At 32.9% G+C, this 17945-nt stretch overlaps 3 protein-coding genes across 3 annotated transcripts; 2 read left to right on the forward strand and 1 right to left on the reverse strand.

The window, feature by feature from the left end:
• The first annotated feature begins 599 nt into the window (after positions 1-599).
• On the forward strand, positions 600-4469 carry Rrp45 (exosome complex component Rrp45). The gene is made up of 7 exons (XM_090110441.1): positions 600-779; positions 859-953; positions 1116-1338; positions 1463-1683; positions 2446-2694; positions 3800-3978; positions 4328-4469. The coding sequence occupies exons 1-7, from the start codon at positions 714-716 to the stop codon at positions 4417-4419; spliced, it is 1125 nt and encodes a 374-aa protein (XP_089966567.1). The 5' UTR covers positions 600-713; the 3' UTR covers positions 4420-4469.
• Positions 4470-4745: 276 nt separating this feature from the next.
• On the reverse strand, positions 4746-6081 carry Sap30 (SIN3-associated polypeptide 30). Its single transcript, XM_090110443.1, has 3 exons — positions 5422-6081; positions 5115-5333; positions 4746-5037 (listed from the first exon to the last, which is right to left on the reverse strand). The coding sequence occupies exons 1-3, from the start codon at positions 5614-5616 to the stop codon at positions 4909-4911; spliced, it is 543 nt and encodes a 180-aa protein (XP_089966569.1). The 5' UTR covers positions 5617-6081; the 3' UTR covers positions 4746-4908.
• Positions 6082-10901: 4820 nt separating this feature from the next.
• Positions 10902-17443, forward strand: LOC149902185 (uncharacterized). Its single transcript, XM_090110442.1, has 6 exons — positions 10902-11589; positions 13633-14190; positions 14534-14746; positions 15177-15337; positions 16275-16449; positions 17093-17443. The coding sequence occupies exons 1-6, from the start codon at positions 11278-11280 to the stop codon at positions 17198-17200; spliced, it is 1527 nt and encodes a 508-aa protein (XP_089966568.1). The 5' UTR covers positions 10902-11277; the 3' UTR covers positions 17201-17443.
• Positions 17444-17945: the final 502 nt, after the last annotated feature.

Below are 17945 nucleotides of genomic sequence, written 5' to 3' on the forward strand. Positions count from 1 at the left end.
CTTCTACGTTGTACTAGATCTGTGTCTTCTACAATGAGAGTACTCTACAGTGGTCGCAGAGTATAATTATTGCAATCGGAACACACCGATTCTTCTTCTTGTAGAGATAAACTACGATAACATGGCGCGCCCCTCCAAATTACTGTTTCAATGTGTGTAGTGACATCCTTACGAAGGAGTTTGTATGTAGTTGTACGTATTCGTCTTTAGTACTTTACGTCCAGATTTGTTGGTCAACTAATCATAAGTTGCCGAGCGCCCAAGACAACGCACGTGTCGTTTTCATAGAATACGTCAGTGCAGCGCCATTACTAATAATAATGAGCGAAGAGCGTGACTAGTCGAGCAACAAATCCGTGGATTTGTTTTTGTTTGACGGCCGTCTCATTACGCTCACATGCGTTGTGAATCTTGGTGGTGCATTGTAAATACTTTCACAAATACTTTCAAACGTTTTGAATTTTGGAGGGGCGCGCCATGTTATCGTAGTTTATCTCTACTCCTTTACGTTATATCCTCAGAGGTTATATCTGACACCTGAGTCTGACACAGTTGTCAATTATTGTCATATTATTTTGTCAATTGTCATTGATTTGAAGTTGACATTCCGAGATCAAAACATAACCTCAAACGTTCGCTCTTTTTTAATATTTTGAAAAAAAAACAGATTATTACGATTTGTATTGCAATATCCATATAAAACTTAATAAATAATGAGAGAAGCTGTACTTTCCAATTGTGAGAAATCATTTGTGCAGAAGATAGTTTCAGGTGGACATGTAAGTACTAAGTACACACAAGGCACACACATTTGTTTATGTTATTGAAGTACCTAATTAAACTTTTGATTTATTGCAGCGTCTTGATGGTCGGACTTATAATGAAACCAGAAAGCTTCACATTGCGTTTGGTTCAGATTATGGAAGTTGCATTGTATCTTTAGGAGAAACAAAGTAAGGCAGAACAAGTTTAATCTATTTTCTTTTAACGATTATTATTTATTTTTATATATTTATTGACACGGAATCGAAATCACCGTATCTTACGTATGTTCGTGCGTATCTTTACGTTAATTATACATGTTTACAAAGTTCAATATATCTTTAACCTTTCAGAGTATTAGCACAAGTATCATGTGAGGTAGTTCAACCCAAACAAATTAGACCCAATGAAGGTATCCTGTACATTAATGTGGAGATCAGCCCAATGGCTGCCCCACAGTTCGAAGCTAATAGACAAACAGATCTCACAGTATATCTCAACAGATTACTTGAAAAATGTTACAAGGATTCTAAGTGCATTGACCTTGAGTCATTATGTATTGTAGTAGAAGAAAAGGTCAGTAACCTATAATCTTATTCGACCTTAATTACGTATTTATGTTATGGTTCTGTATTTTCCGAATGCAGTATATTGCAATTTATTGTTTATTGATTGAAATTTCTTATATAATTTTTTTCAGGTTTGGTCATTACGAGTTGATATAAAAATTCTCAACCACGAAGGGAACCTCATAGAATGTGCAAGTATAGCGACACTTGCATCTTTAGCTCATTTCAAACGTCCAGATGTGACAAGGAGTGGAGACAAAATAACAATTCACACTGTCGCTGAAAAAGATCCAATTCCAACAGTGTTATATCATTATCCTGTATGTTTGACTTTTGCTATATTTGGAAGCGAGTAAGTTGACAAAATCAATTGTTTCTTGTTATATTCCTTTAAATTATTTAAACATTTTGGAAGTTGAATCTAAAGCTATAGCTGGCTATGCTTTGGGGAGCTATTATGACCTCTTATCATCATTCCAATATTATATTTTACTAGCTGCGCTCCGCAGTTTCACCCGTGTGGCTCCGCTCCTGTTGGTCTTAGCGTGATGATATATAGATCCTCCTCCTTCCTCAATGAATGGGCTATCTAAAACCGAAAGAATTTTTCAAATCGGACTAGTAGTTTCTGAGATTAGTCAAACAAACAAACTCTTCAGCTTTATAATATTAGTATAGATGAAAAAAAAGTAACTATAAGATGCATTTAGATATTGATATTATCAATCCCTTGTTCTTTCAATAACAAGTCAGAGGTATACAATACATTGGACATGTGCTTAAAATAAATTCTTGTTGCATAATGATTATTGGTGAAGTACCTGTTTTAAGTTTATATGTACTTTTTCCTGCCTGAATTTGTCACATAAAAAGTTGCAAACATATTACTTATCTAATCAATAATTTTTAAATCTAGATAACTGGTTAGGATATGTAAGGTGAAGGTGAATTAATTTCTATTGAACAAACTTTTAAAATTAAGTGGAGGTTCTCATTTCAACTGTTTATTTTTCGGGGGTTTGTTACCTTTTTCTTCGATCCGACCGACGATAGATTTTCTATTGTCTGTGATTCGGGGTCTGATGGATTAACTAGATTCTAACTTAATTTTCAGTATTCTGCTCTCTGACCCAAGTTTCATAGAGGAGTCTGTTTGCATGTGTAACGTGGAGGAAGGCAACACTGGCGGCGGCCTGTTGGTTGTCGGCATGAACCAATATAAAGAACCATGTCTCTTGGACCTCACTGGTGGGGCCATAGACAATGTTAATCTAGTACACAAGGCAATATTGAGAGCTGCAGAGAAAGGGAAAGAAGTTATTGATGTATTAAAAAAAGCAATAATCAGTGATGATACACTAAGGTAAGCAAGTGGAATATCTATATCATTTTGATTAGAGATATATTTTGTGCTGGCGATGTATAGAATAATTTTACTAAGTTGATGTGCTTTTAATGAAACAAACTGGAATTAATCCAACAATAGGTGCTTATAGCATCTTTTTAATTAAGTAATAGCTACATTTTATAAATAGTCCAACTCAAATAATAGAAATAAGTTAAAGAGTTTCTTTGCTTGTTTGTTTGGTTTAAAACAGTAATTTCAGGAACTACTGGCCGAAAATTGGTATTGATATTCAATTTAAAGAAAGCTTAGATAAATCATGCTTGATGCTACAAAGAGTAGGAAATGAGCAGCAATGAAACGAAAGTTTTATTGCTTTACAAAACAAAAACAATTGTTTTGAGGATGTGGTTGCCTGGTCAACTCGTTAATAATAAAAATTCAATCTTACCACATTATTTAATTATAATTAAATAATGTGGTAAAGATCTAATAATATTTAGGTTACATTCTACATTTAGGCTACACAGATAAGAATGCCCATGTGTATAAATTAGATTTGAGGACTCATTAATCATTATAGAAATAAATTATTATTGCATGTGTGTAATTGTATGGACAATTAAAATTAATTCAATCAGTTATAAAAAGCTTATCCATATGAACTATGTATGTAAATTGCTTGTATATTATACATGCAAACAAGAAATAATAATATTTTACAAAAAACTAAAAAACACGCTTTTTAGAAAACCGAACTAAAAAATAGAAAATTTTATCAAATTAGTGTATTGTCATCAGTCCTCAATAAATCTACAAAGTTTGAACGAAATCTGGCCGTTTAAAGTGGGTCAAAATCGCGCCCAAAGAAGTCGGTTACAAACAAACAAACATATAGGTGAAGCTAAAAAGCGTGTAAAAATGGAAAGTAGTTTCAAAATTCAACTATATTGCTGTTGTGAGATTAAGATTAACTTTTTTTTAAACTGAAGCACTTAGTGTACTATTGCTCCATTTGTGTGTAGAGAAGTGTTATTTATTTAAGAAATATCTCAATATGCAATGCATGCATTTTCTTACAAATTTAATAAATAAAATACCTTTTTTTATTATTTGACCACAGACAAAAAAGAGTAAAGATAAATTTTGGCGATATCATAACAAATGAACATAAACAATCTCTGTGCAAAAAGGATTTGAGCATATGTTTGAAGAATTATAATGTAAATGATGTTAAGATGGAAACCGAGGAAGATATTTCTGATGACATGGAAGAAGTTAAGGAACCAAGCAAATATGATGGTGAGTAAAACTTTATCAGATTAAACTAAAAATATGTTGAAAATTGAAATTATCAGAAACCGAAAAATGGTTTAAGACATCTAAGATATGATTTATGTATGCTTATGTAAACTTAAAATTAAATAGGTAACTATAATTTGAAGTCATTTTCATGTTATATATTTTGTGAATTATTGACATATTTAGAGTAAATTAATTCCAAAGTCATGTAGTAAAAGGATTTAAATATTAAATTTTCTAATTCAAATCAAAATGTATGTTTTAAATTAATGTTTTAGAGCATAATTATAGTATGATGACAATGCATATTGTATTTAATCCTATAAATGACATATCTATTTTTTTTCAGTTGTTAAATCATTGCCACAAACAGCAGAAATGAAAGTCAAGACAGCTGCATCTTCATGGATTGAAATATCATCGGAATCGGAAGAAGACTGAAGAAATCAAAGATGTGTTTCAATTAAAATGTAATAAAAATTACATTTTACGCTTTGTTGTTATTAAATCTCTTTAACAATACTTATAATATTAGCATTTCCCTTGTCAATTAACAATCATAACATTTATACTACTGTATAACATAAAATTGTCTAACTATTAAAAAATAAATACATTAATTGATAATCAGAAAGACCATGAGTGAATTCATTTTGAGAACTAGAAATATGGTAGGTCTTTACACAATCACAACTTGTTTGGTACATATTATATCAAACAAGATAGTTTTATTGGTCTAGTAAATTATATAATACAAATAAAAATAAGAAATAATAATTATAATACAACCAAAATTCATAGCATATTTGGTAGACAACTTATTTTAACAGCATTGTGAGCACATCAATGTAGATTGAACAATTAAAAAGAGAAATTTCCTAGTTGAATAAATCTAAACTAATCGTACAATTCATAAATAGTCACTTAAAATTACACTGAGTCTGAGTTGATACCATTTTTATGGTCTAACTTATTGCCATTTGTTTTCACCATATAGATAAAATATGTCACAATCTCTTTTTCATTGACTGGAAGGGACTTGAAGTGCTTCTGAACGGCCTGTAAGAAATAAAATCATTTAATTTGTGTTCACAAAGCAATATTTGCAATGTAAGGAAAAGCAACACAGTACTTACATCTGCAAGCTGTGCCTTATTCAGCCCTGGCCTTGTTGGCACCTTGTAATGTTTTTTATACCTCCTTAATGTATTCACTTGCAATTGAAACCAGTCTACTTCCGGTGAATCAATCTCAGCCTCATTGCTGTCATCTTCTGAGTCTTTGTTCCTCCTCTGTTTTGTTCTCGCACACTGGATCATGGTTTTATGATAATCACAGATATATGTGTGTCTCGCCTGAAAATGTATTACAATTAATTTTTTTGAAGATCATTTATATAAGAAATATTAATGAAAAGTGGAATGTATTTGATAGTAAGCAAACCTGGTGGTCAATGTTGAGCTTGAGCCTCTTTTGTGCTACAGTCTTCTGTATACGCTTGCTATATGACGCGTTGCCAGCGAGTCGCCTACATCGGTCGCTGTCATCCACAAGGCAACATATTTGATCGGAATTACCTCTAGAATCTTCTTCTCCTGTACTAAACCCGTTGTTCATTTGATATTCCCGTTGAATCATATATAACAGGTAAATATAACGGCTAATATAAACTCTTTACGACAGTGCAGAGTAAAGATCGACGTATTCACAAAACCTCCTGATTGAGGTTATGAGACGCAATAACACAAAACATTTTTATTAAATAATACACTAAATATCATACAGAAATAGTTTCGATAATAATATTTGCAACCGTGTTCTGTTTGTTAAGTCAAAATTTAGTTTGTCACTGCACTTTTACTAGAATAATGGAATGTCCATAGCTCCATTTAAGTTCAAAATAAAAGTAATATATAACATTAAACGACTCTTTTTCAAAGTAATAACTGCACTAGGTCATAATTTTCACACTTAAACCTTTGAAAAATGTGGTTTATTTCAATTAAATAACACAAAATGGATGTTTCGCACCGACCGCGGTTCAAGTATACGAGACGTCCCGTCACCATAAAAAACGCAACAGCAATAGCATAACACGAACACAAACGCACGTCGCACACACACAAAGCAGTGAGTACATAAGACATAAACATACTTCTTTGTGAACACAGAACACAGCAAAACACGGCCCTATGTGTGTGTGTATTTCTATTCTGTTGAACGAAATGTACATACAGGTATAAACAAAAAATAAAGCCGAAACGCTCGTTTGGATTGGCTACAATTAGGCGGGCTTTTCAATTTGCACCAATCAGTATATTTCACCAGTGACATCGACTATTCATGTTTTCATTACGACGAAGGAACACGAAGTTCCCTACGTAATAAGCGCTGAAATGGTGTGCTCGCTTATTTAATAATAAAAATATATACCCGGTGAGTTTTGATATTTCTCAATTCCTTTTCATTTGCGGCGGGATAAATCAAGATATTAAATACACGGGTTTGTTATTTAAACCTAGGACGCTAGTGTATTGTTTGATGCGTTATTTATAGTTTTACGTTCTAATTTTATAAGCAAATGGCTGCCGAGTGCGGACGAAAGGCGGACGAAGTAAAATGACACTGTACATAAACATAACACAGTACCAACTGCATTAGTAGGTGAGTACCTAATCTATACTTTGCGTATGTCAAAGTTAATAAAAATATTTCGCGAATTTAAAATACAATTATTTCAGAAGCGAAGATCTCACTAGGTAAGTTTTAAAATTGTTATTTTTCATCAATAATAATACAGTTTATATATTTAAGTAGGTACCTAAATGCCGGTTCAATGAGAAGCATGAATTCTGTTAGGTATCCTAATAAGATTTTATTAAATTCAAGAATGAATGAAAATATAAACACTAGTATACCCACATAATATGGATTTCTTGGAATTCTTATTGGAATATTATTCATTTTATAAGTTTTTGCGTTTCTAGCTACTCCAATGAATGTACCTACGTGGTACCTACGTAGGTACATAGCGCAACGAAAACTATTTACGTTTTGTTAGATACCTACCTTATTAATTTATTTTATCATTAACTATTTGGTTTCAGCTGTATTAATGTTAAGAAAAAGAGGATAATAGTATGGAAGAATATTTTTAAAACAAATGGTACCTTAACCATAATTTAAGTAGGTATGATAGAAAAGTTGGCGCCATTTTTACATTATAGGTACATACCATAGAAATCTAAATAACAAGACACTAGAAGTCGTAAGCGTGCGTGACCTTGTCGCCACTCAGGTGATTTGCACATCACCAGTGCATTCGTCACTGTTCAGTTGCTCTGGAGACGTATGAGTGTATACATGGTGTGTTTCAGCAATTCCCATTGCGGAAATTCTTCCACAAGTTGTAATTATACTTATAAAGGAATAATATTTCATCGGAAAATATATTTTTTTAGAAATAATGCCGTTTTTCCTTAAAATTATAGAATATTTACAAGTATTACGAGTGTCACCATAGTAATCGAAATAACAATGAATGACACAGTCGACCATTCTTATTATCACGTTTGTTCGTATTGGAGCAAAAAGTCTCATATACTTAGGGATGTTATTCTAAAATAAACCGTAAATTCGTGCGTTAGGATACATATTCAAATGCTTAATTTAATAGATAGTTAGTTTTCACTAAAATCAAGCTGTCCAATAAAAGGCATAGTTTACTTGTGTGTACTGTTTAGCTTTCGGTTTGAATGTGTTGATTTTGGCGACAGCGGTTTTCATACGAATTATGACATTATAGCCCTTCTATGTGTCTTGTTATTTAGATTTCTATGGTACATACCTACATGGATAAAACGTTCAGAATAGAAAAGACACAGTGGTGGACGTTTAATTAGAAACACTTAACTCGATGAAGTACCTAGTCATCAAATTCATTTAACATTTATGTATTAGAGATTATCTAAGTATTATTTCATATTATGTAATAGGACACCCGTTTATCTAGTTTTATGAGAAATTGCTTAATTTTAATCAAACGTTAGCTTAAATTAATAAAAATAAACAACTTTAAGTGAAGTCTGATTTCCGAGTATTTTCAGTCTGGACAACAAATTAGAAACAGCATGGTTCGAATGTTCCAAAGTCAAAACCTGTTGAAATGCCGCCAATATTTTTTTCTTCTACAAATATTGTACTGTACTTGCACTGTTAAAGTGAAACTTTTATTACATCGTCTCAAACTTTTTGGTCTGTGTAGCGCATGTCGCGTGTATCGCGGCTGCCGAGTCGCGAGATACCTACTCGGCAGCCGACCGTCACGCGACATGCGCTACACAAAGCAGTGTTCGGAACCGTTCGAACAGTTTCACTTTTACCGTGGTTTCATAAAACCACACAACATTTTTTTTTTAACATTCTATATAAAAGTTTCTGAAAATTAATATGCTTTGCAGTATAAATGGGTAAAAGTAAGATTTGTGACCCATCAACAAGAAAAATAATTTTAAGTTTACATTTTGACAAAAACTGGAGTTACAGGAAAATTGCAAATCATTTAGAGTGTTCGATAAAAATATATTTAATGCTACAGTTTATTTAAAAGAGCATGGTACTTCTAATTAAGTGCCTAAAAAAGCTGGACCATGAAAAACCACTGCTCGCGAGCATAGGCAAATAATTATTTTCGTAAAGATGGATCCATTTAAAGGTTCCAATTCTATTAGGAAATTTTGCAAACGTGTTAAAATCTCATACAATCTAAGCCACGACGTTGTAAAGCCGTTGTGGTCTATAAAGATTATAACAATCTAAAAACAACTCCATACGTGCCCATACTATAATGTTTCCTCCGCCATGCTGAACTGTTTATTTATTATCTAAGGCCTGGTTAACTGAACGACCGTGTATCCTTTGCCATCAGAATTGATTAAATTAATTTTAGTTTCGTTCCAAAATAAAAATTTTGCCTCGACTTACCGCTTGCGAACCGATCTCATCGACTCATTGCGAGATTCATCTTCGGAAAAAACTAATTTTATAATAGAATTTGAACTTTTAAATGGATCCATCTTTCCCAAAAGAATCATTTGCCTATCCTCGCGAGCAGTGGTTTTTCATGGTCGAGCTTTTCTAGGCACTTGATCGTAAGTACCATGGTCTTTTAAATAAACTGTAGCATTGAATATCTTTTTATCTAACACTAAATGATTTGCAATTTTCCTGTAACCCCAGTTTTTGTCAAAATCTAAACTTAAAATTATTTTTCTTGTTGATGGGTCACAAATCTTACTTTTACCCATTTATACTGCAAAGCATATTAACTTTCAGAAACTTTTAGATGGAATGTTTGAAAAACGGTGCAAATATTTGTAGAAGAATAAAATATTGGCGGCATTTCAACAGGTTTTGACTTTGGAACACTCGAACCATGCTGTTTCTAATTTGTTGTCCAGACTGAAAATACTCGGAAATCAGACTTCAGTTAAAGTTGTTTAATTTTATTAATTTAAGCTACATAACGTTTGATTAAAATTAAGCAATTTCTCATAAAACTAGATAAACGGGTGTTCTATTACATATGAAATAATGCTTAATCTCTAATACACAAATGTAAATAAATTTGTAGACTACTTCATTGTGTTACGTGTTTCTAATTAATCGTCCACCATTGTTTATAATACCTATGTATTAATAAAGCATTTGAATGCTATTAAAACTGAATATAAAATGATTTATAATTGATTAAGAATTCTTTGCTCAGTAAGAATAGTAGGTACCTACCACTACCAGCTTTACAATAAGGTGAGGACCGAACATTTTAATCATTCAAAAATGACAGCAATCGAGTGACCAGCAGTTTGTTTGATTGAAGATAGAGACTTATTAATGGAGAAGGTTAAAAAATGCACCTCGTGATTTCATTATTTATTTTGACCTTACAAAAGCGCTTTTAAAAGAAGTCCAGTTGAATAATAAATGTTTGAGCTTGCATTTGACTGTGAGATACAACTGAAACATAACTTGCTGTAAAAATCTTATGTCCGAGCATCGAGATGTGTGACAAAACGACCCCTACTCAAACTAGGAAATTCTTATACTTAACAACAATTCAAAGCATATTCATGCCGCATATAGGTATGTAAGTAATTATGAACTCGAGAAATTACCATTTTGTAGCAAAAGTCAATAAATTTGTAAAAAGACAATAAAATTATTTGTCACTGAGATTTCTGTGTCTTTTTTTACAACGAAAACAGCCACAATCCAAGACATAATTTGTCAATCATCAAATAAATGAGAAAATTTTATACCCGCATTTAAAATTTCTCTTTAAATTTTTCCTATAACTGGGATGCAATCTTTAAACATTTTATCCCAAGTTGTCCAGTAAATCGTGATGTTTGTACCACAATTAAAGTTTTACCATCATAGGTATATAGATAGGTACTTTCATTAGATATAGTGAAAGCAACTTTTTTTGCACTGTCTTTTTAACGCTTGGACTATTCGATCTTGATACTATAGGACAATTTCCAAAGTGCCATTGCCAAATGGAATCACAAATATTATGTTAATCCCAAATATTTCAGGTTAAAATAATATAACGTATGGTGTAAATTTGAATAAATTGCCATTTCCATATTCTGAGAACAGGAGTAATTTAAAGCTTTTTTTAATATGTAATCCTATTGTATCGTTATAGTAAACAGGTACCTTAGTCATAAAAAGGAGAAAGTTACATTACAAAAAAAATGTAAACAAAAGAATTTCAATACTGAGTCGAAGCTGCGCTAATCGTCTTATTGACCGGTTGCTGGACGACTTGTTACCACTTCGTGTATTGGCTATCTCTTTCTATAGGTTTTCGAATGTTTCCGTGTCGGCCGCTGCGCGTTGAGGGCGCCACAATATACTTGTTTAGCGTCTTGTTACGCGACGTTGCCAACTGTATTGACTTATGTACGGTGATAGAACGTACGCGCTTTGTGTAGAACTTATAGCCGGCAGTTTTTTTGCTCATCTTTAATATCGGAGATCTCGTGAATATTGATACTAAATCCACTGTGCGACTTACAATTACCATGTGCAATATATAGTTATAGTGAGTCTTTGTCATGAAAATTCCATTGGTGTGTTAGTGTCCGTGTACTTGGTAAAAACAGAACCGAAAGCGAGGTTAAGTGTTTATTACTGTATAAAAATAAAGGATATGGTTTTAATATAACCAAAAAGATTAAAACAATAAGCTGTGAAGGATAAAGAAACTGGTTGGCCGAAAGCGGGGATCGTGATATGGGGGAACGGGGCGCGACGGGGGGCGCTTGGGGTGCGCGCGACGATGCCTCATGGTGGTCAGGAGGCTCAGGTGAACTCCAACACCAACAGCAAATAAATGAGGAAATAGCGAGGAGTACAGCGGCTGCTACTCATCAATTATATACATATAAGATGACTGGAGGGTTTTCAAACAATGGCGGAGATAATTCTACCCCTAATTTCGATTATCGTATGATTAGTAATCCCAGTACTAGGGAGGAGTCTCCTCAACAACCCTGGTGGTATGCTTCGGCGTCTGTTGAAAATCAGCAATCTTCATCTCCTTCGGTAATAATAATATTAAATAATCGTATTAAATCCAATGCTCAATAATTATTTTATCTTTTTTAAAATATAAATTGAGTGTACCCCAGGCATACAGCGTTAATTCAGTTAATTTTCATACTTATTAAATAAGTACAATTTAACACTAAGACATCAATTAACAACGACTTCGATATTTGAATTTAATAGTATGAAGGACTAGTGAGTACTGAGTAATATCGCTTTCAATTACTATTTTCAAGGTTAAGGTATTAATAAAGTTTGGAGACTTGGGAGGATCAATGACCTTTCACAGAGTTGAAATTTAGACATGTATTTGTATCAGAATTTCGTTTAACATGAAACGTATCTTTCTTGCTTTTAAGATATCTACATAAAAAGAGAATACTATAGTATTTGAATAAAAAGGCACATACTTACGTTCGTATAATAATATGCTACCGCTTCTTCACCGCAGCCCGCAATCAAATGGACAAATGAAACACATTAAAAGTAATAATGTGATGTCTGTGTGTCTACAACAATACTAACAGTCTTGACTCTCGAGCTATGCGAACAAATGATTGTTTAGTTGTTAAAAAAACCTACAATTTAGGAAATACCTTGTCTTGGGACTTGTCTTAAAATGGTGTACCTACATAACTTACGATTACTGTTCTATTTAGATTTCGATATATTTTCATGAGTATATTTCTGACTTTCAAAAGTTATACGTTAGGTTCGTATTCATTGTTTTGTAAAATTAATTCAATGATCAGTCACAGAAAAATGCCATGATGCCTAAAATGTGCAAACGAAACATAAAAAATTGAAGAATGTGATGTCAGATGTGACACTTGAGTGTTGACTTTTTAATTTTTTGACTTTTACATTTCTATTTGACGTATGTCGAAGTGATTCTAATACATTTTACGCGCGTTTTTTTTTTAATTGTTTATTTATTTTTTTAACAAAATTAGTTTCATGTGTTATAAAGAATTAAAGTAATACATATTATGATTGATATGAATTACTTTTTCGTGTGACGTGCTTTGTGATGTAAGCGCGGTAAATTTTATATGCATATTTTTTAAGGTTAGGTTATTCATGAATCATGGTCAATGTCAATTTCATTGCCTGTATAAACGAGGTCAAGGCTTACAATAATAATATGTATTTAATACATACACTTCTATATTCTAATATTAAAATTGCATGAAGTAACTATTTCACTTTCGGTAATTGGAAAAAAAAATAATGAAGTTTTTCGTGCATTGTGCAACTTCATTAACCGATTAAAAAAAGAGGAGATTCTCAATTTAGTTGCTAATTAAAACAAAAGTACCTAAGTAATCGTAAATTTAAAAAAAGAAGCTCAAATTGGATGTAAGGTATACTTTCTATTCTATTTTTGTCTTCCTTTTAAAGATTTCTGTTTACTTATATGTTTTAAAAGTTAATAAATTATAATATAATGTATTTCATTGTTTGCTTCTATCGTCAATTAGGTTATTATAATGTTGAACTACAGACTGAAAGTGAGAGTGTTATAGTATACTAGCTGCGCTCCACGGTTTCACCCAAGTGGCTCTGATCTTTTTGGTCTTAGCATGATGATATAATATAGCCTATAGCCTTCCTCATTAATGGGTTATCTAACACCAAAAGAATTTTTCAAATCAGTCCAGTAGTTCCTCAGATTAGCGTGTTCAAACAAACAAACTCTAACTAATATTAGTATAGATAAAATTATATATTTGGTCTTATTAGATCTTCATAATGATCAACAACATTGGAAAAATGTTGAGTGTGTTTGTAGTAGTGGACACTTTAATATCTGACTAGTCTCTGTCAGGGATAACTGTCATGATACAAATTTATCCATAAAACATGTATGCTTATGGATGTACAGAATTGACAACTTAACTAACTTTTTCTAATTTATAGTGTAATATTCAGTTTTACTATCTTAATAGATAGTAACCATAGGTAAACTAAGTAATGTGAAAACATAACTTTATCAATATTTTAAAAGTTAACCAACATATTCTAAATTGTTTGTTTCAGTCTCAAAACCAAGGCAGTTCAGATTCAGAACAAAATAACCAGCAATCGAACGGTATACAGCAAAGCCATCAGGCATTACAACAACAAGTACAAAAAGAACAAAACCAAATACAACAACAACAGAATCAATTACAACAACAGTTGCAACAACATCAGAACCTGCAACAAGCTCTTCAGCAACAGGCTCAAAACCTGCAGCAATCTTTGCAACAGAACCAGCAGCAAACATTACAACAGATGTTACAGCAACAACAACAGATACAGCAGCAGCAGCAGCAACAACAGCAGCAGCAGCAACAACAGCAGCAGCAGCAGCAACAGCAGCAACAGCAGCAGCAACAGCAACAGCAGCCAAAAATAGATCAACAAAATAACCAGCAAAACTTGATTCAAGTTTCACAAGCTCAAGCCCAAGCACTTGTGCAAGCTCAAGCAGCATTACAACAGCAAGTTGTTCAGACATTACAACAACAACAACAAAGTCTGCAAGAACATTTGCAAGCTGTCCAACAACAACAAATACAAGCTGCTTTACAAAGGCAATCTGCTACTCTTCAGGTATATTTTTTTTTGTTTTACCTATTTATCACTATCACTACATAGTATAAAACAAAGTCGCTTTCTCTGTCCCTATGTCCCTTTGTATGCTTAAATCTTTAAAACTACGCAACGGATTTTGATGCGGTTTTTTTTAATAGATAGAGTGATTCAAGAGGAAGGTTTTAGTATATAATTTGTTAGGTTTTAGACAAAGCGGGCGAAGCCGCGGGCGGTAAGCTAGTAAATTATTATTTCAAACTAGAGTTCAAATTACTCATCATAATATGACTCTTTATTATGGATGCCTACCCTGTCCTGTAACTGATATTCTTCCAATATAGACTGGCTATTTCTATTATAGGAATTGCAGCAACAGGCTCAGCAGCAAGCCTTAATAGCTCAAAATACAGTGAAGACAAGGATGCCACGATCAAAAGCGTATAATAAGCCGAAAGGGCGCATGACAGCATATGCATTCTTTGTACAAACATGCCGGGAGGAACATAAGAAGAAATATCCTGATGAAAATGTCGTGTTCGCAGCTTTCTCGAAAAAGTGCGCGGAGAGATGGAATGTAAGTATAAATAAAAATTTATTGACTTAAATTTTTTTCGTAAAAAAATATTTTGTATGCTAATAGTTCTAACTTCATTATGACCAATGATAAGCACACGTTCTTGCATAATAATGGCATTTATAGGAAAAATAATACAAGAATTGATATTGATATGTGTGTGAATAAATAAATAAAAAAAGACGGGTTGCACTGGGGGAGTGCCGGCAGAAGTGAAAACTTGATTATTAACGTTGAGCATGTTTGATATTTTGGAATGGTATCCGTCTTACGCATGGACGGCATGGAATATAAAGGCTAAAAAAACGCTTTTTCGATCAGGCCACGTGTCCTGACGCGTTTTTAAGATTTTATACCCAACGCCGCTAAAGAAGTTTTCACTTCAATAAATAAAAAAAGAATATTTATTAAAACATATACAAATTCGCAGACAATGTCAGAAAAGGAGAAACAGAGATTCCACGAAATGGCAGACATGGACAAAAAGAGATACGACATGGAAATGATGAACTACGTGCCGCCGAGAGACATAAAGCTGCGTCTGCGCAAGCGGCAGAACGCCAAGGATCCGAACGCGCCCAAACGATCGCTGTGAGTTATGGTCACGAATTTTTTTTTTATTAATAATGTATATCCATTATTTTGATAGAGAACCTTTAATTCCGACGTACGAACACGAACACAAACACGAACACGAACTCAAACACAAACACGAACACGAACTCAAACTCAAACTCAAACTCAAATGTTTATCCATTATTTTGATAGAGATACCAACAATTGCTTTAATTCCGACTTACTTAATTATTATAAGTATTTAACTGAAAAAGGAAAAAAGAAAGAGATTTTTAATTTCATCTCAAGAATAATTGTGTCCAATTATGAGTTGAACATTAGGAGCCTGATGTAACAATGTGATATTGAACTTTTTATTGTCGATGTCTATATTTTTAGACTCGACATATAAGTATTATACTGGATAGATGGGATAATCAATATCCACAGTAGTTTGATATAAAAATGTATAAATTGTTAAAGTTTACTGAACTTGCAAAGTTTTAAAGCAATCCATCCAGCTATTTGCCTAATCCCATTTCTATTGGCAGATCAAAATAATAATAATCAGATTAAAAAAAAAATTGGTTCGAGATGTTTACGTGATAACGTCTTATTGGTGGCAGCGCTCGAGATGAGACGGGAGATCGGTCCGTCTCTCTCTCGCACCCCTAGACAAGTGGCTTTCTATTAGCGTAAAGTTCAATAGAATAGATTATGAATGTATGAGATTGACGTTTGATTACGACGACGACGACGAATGATTACGTCTATCTCATACATTCATAATCTATTCTATTGAACTTTACGCTAATAGAAAGCCACTTGTCTAGGGGGGTCGTTATACCTGCGATCGCGCTCGTGAGGTTTTGGTGTGACACATGTTTCTGAACATGTCACCCGACTAAAACGATTTTAAAAACGTTATCATGTTAAAATCACAACACTTCAATTGAGCATTTATACCCAACAGGTCAGCGTTCTTCTGGTTCTGCAATGATGAAAGGTCGAAAGTGAAGGCAAATAACCCAGAATACACTATGGGAGATATCGCCAAGGAATTGGGCAGGCGTTGGGCAGCCGCAGACCCAGAAACTAAGTCGAAATATGAAGCGCTTAGTGAAAAGGACAAGGCGAGATATGATCGGGTGAGTGAACACTTTTGTATTACTTTTTGAGGATTTTTAAATGCTCCATTTTGCACCATTGTAGAGGTAATATTGTGTTTTGGATTTAATCTTACAAGGTCTCAAATAAATATTTGTGCAAGATTCAGAATAGGTGTGTCCAATAACCAATTTTTGTAAAATGAATGTTTGTGATTCATTTAAAAAAGGAACATAGTATAAAAGGCACTTGAATAAGACAAAGATGGTAAATAATGTAAATGCTGGCAATATTTTACCGTACCAATGCATAAAAACAAAATTCATGAGTGTTATTAATCACTGACCATCAAGAGATTTTTGAAGTGAAACTTCTTTATCGGGGTTGGAAAAAAATTTAGTGTAACATTTTTTCGTTACGCGTGACATTTTTCCGTTACGCGCCATTTTTTCTTATCCCTACCACGCGTGATTCGATATAGTAAATTATTTTTTGAAAAATAAGGTCATAAAGAAGTTTCACTTCTTACGTGTGTACACTAACGTTTGCGTGTATTAACGCACACATTTTTTTTGCCAGACGAGGCAATCCTGGCCCTAACATAATATTTGAGTAATTAAGAACCTCCTCCTTTTTAAAGTCGGTTAAACATAGTGTTATTAACAATACGTTATACATTTTCAGGAGATGACAGCTTATAAAAAGGGACCTCTTGCCTTACAACAGCAAGTACAGCAGTTAGAGGCGGAAGAAAACGTAGTCGAGTATGATCGGAATGAAGAATATAAGTGAAAACCCATAGTATTATAGCTTAAGTTGTCATGAACATTTTTACCGGTATTTTGTTGGTCGAGTCAATGCTATGTTGAATTTTGGACAGATTTTGGTTGAAGTGTGGATATAGATGATCTTGTATGAAAATTAGGTTTGAGACACAGTGTTCGAGTTTAGTCATTTACCGTCTCATTACAAAACGGTCTAAAAACAGTATAAAACATTAATTGTAACGGTCTAAATAAAAGTCTTAGTACAAACGTGTTATGGGTTAGACCATATAAGGACAAGTTTGAACCTCTGCACTAAAGTTAAACCGTGACAGTAGTCTGGGTTTAAACCAGGTCTATTTAAGTTTTTTTAATAAAACTGTTTTATTCAATTAAAGATCTAAGTATCTATATTATACTTGGTATATTTATAAATATAAATATCAATCGCTGTGCGTGTTTCTCGCTAAAACTCGAAATGTAGTATATGTAGGAGATATATTTGCCAGGTCATATAGTTATTAAATATATTAATGGGTTTATAGGTTTATGTTTATATTCCTAAATTAAGGTAACATTTCTGCTTAATATTTTTTAATTTTTAAATGTAATTTGTTAAACAAATGGAAAATATTTCTATAATAAAATGCACAATTTATGCTTACAGAACAGAACAGAAATTAACAGAAAAATGCTAGATGACAGAAATCTTATCCGCCTTTTTTACAATTATCATCAGAAAATTCTATTTATATTAACACAAGGTTTCCGCC

This window comes from Colias eurytheme, chromosome 15, assembly GCF_061535395.1.
Source record: "Colias eurytheme isolate Ceu_HAF_F1 chromosome 15, ilColEury1 Martin Lab GWU primary, whole genome shotgun sequence".
Taxonomy (NCBI): Eukaryota; Metazoa; Arthropoda; class Insecta; order Lepidoptera; family Pieridae; genus Colias; species Colias eurytheme.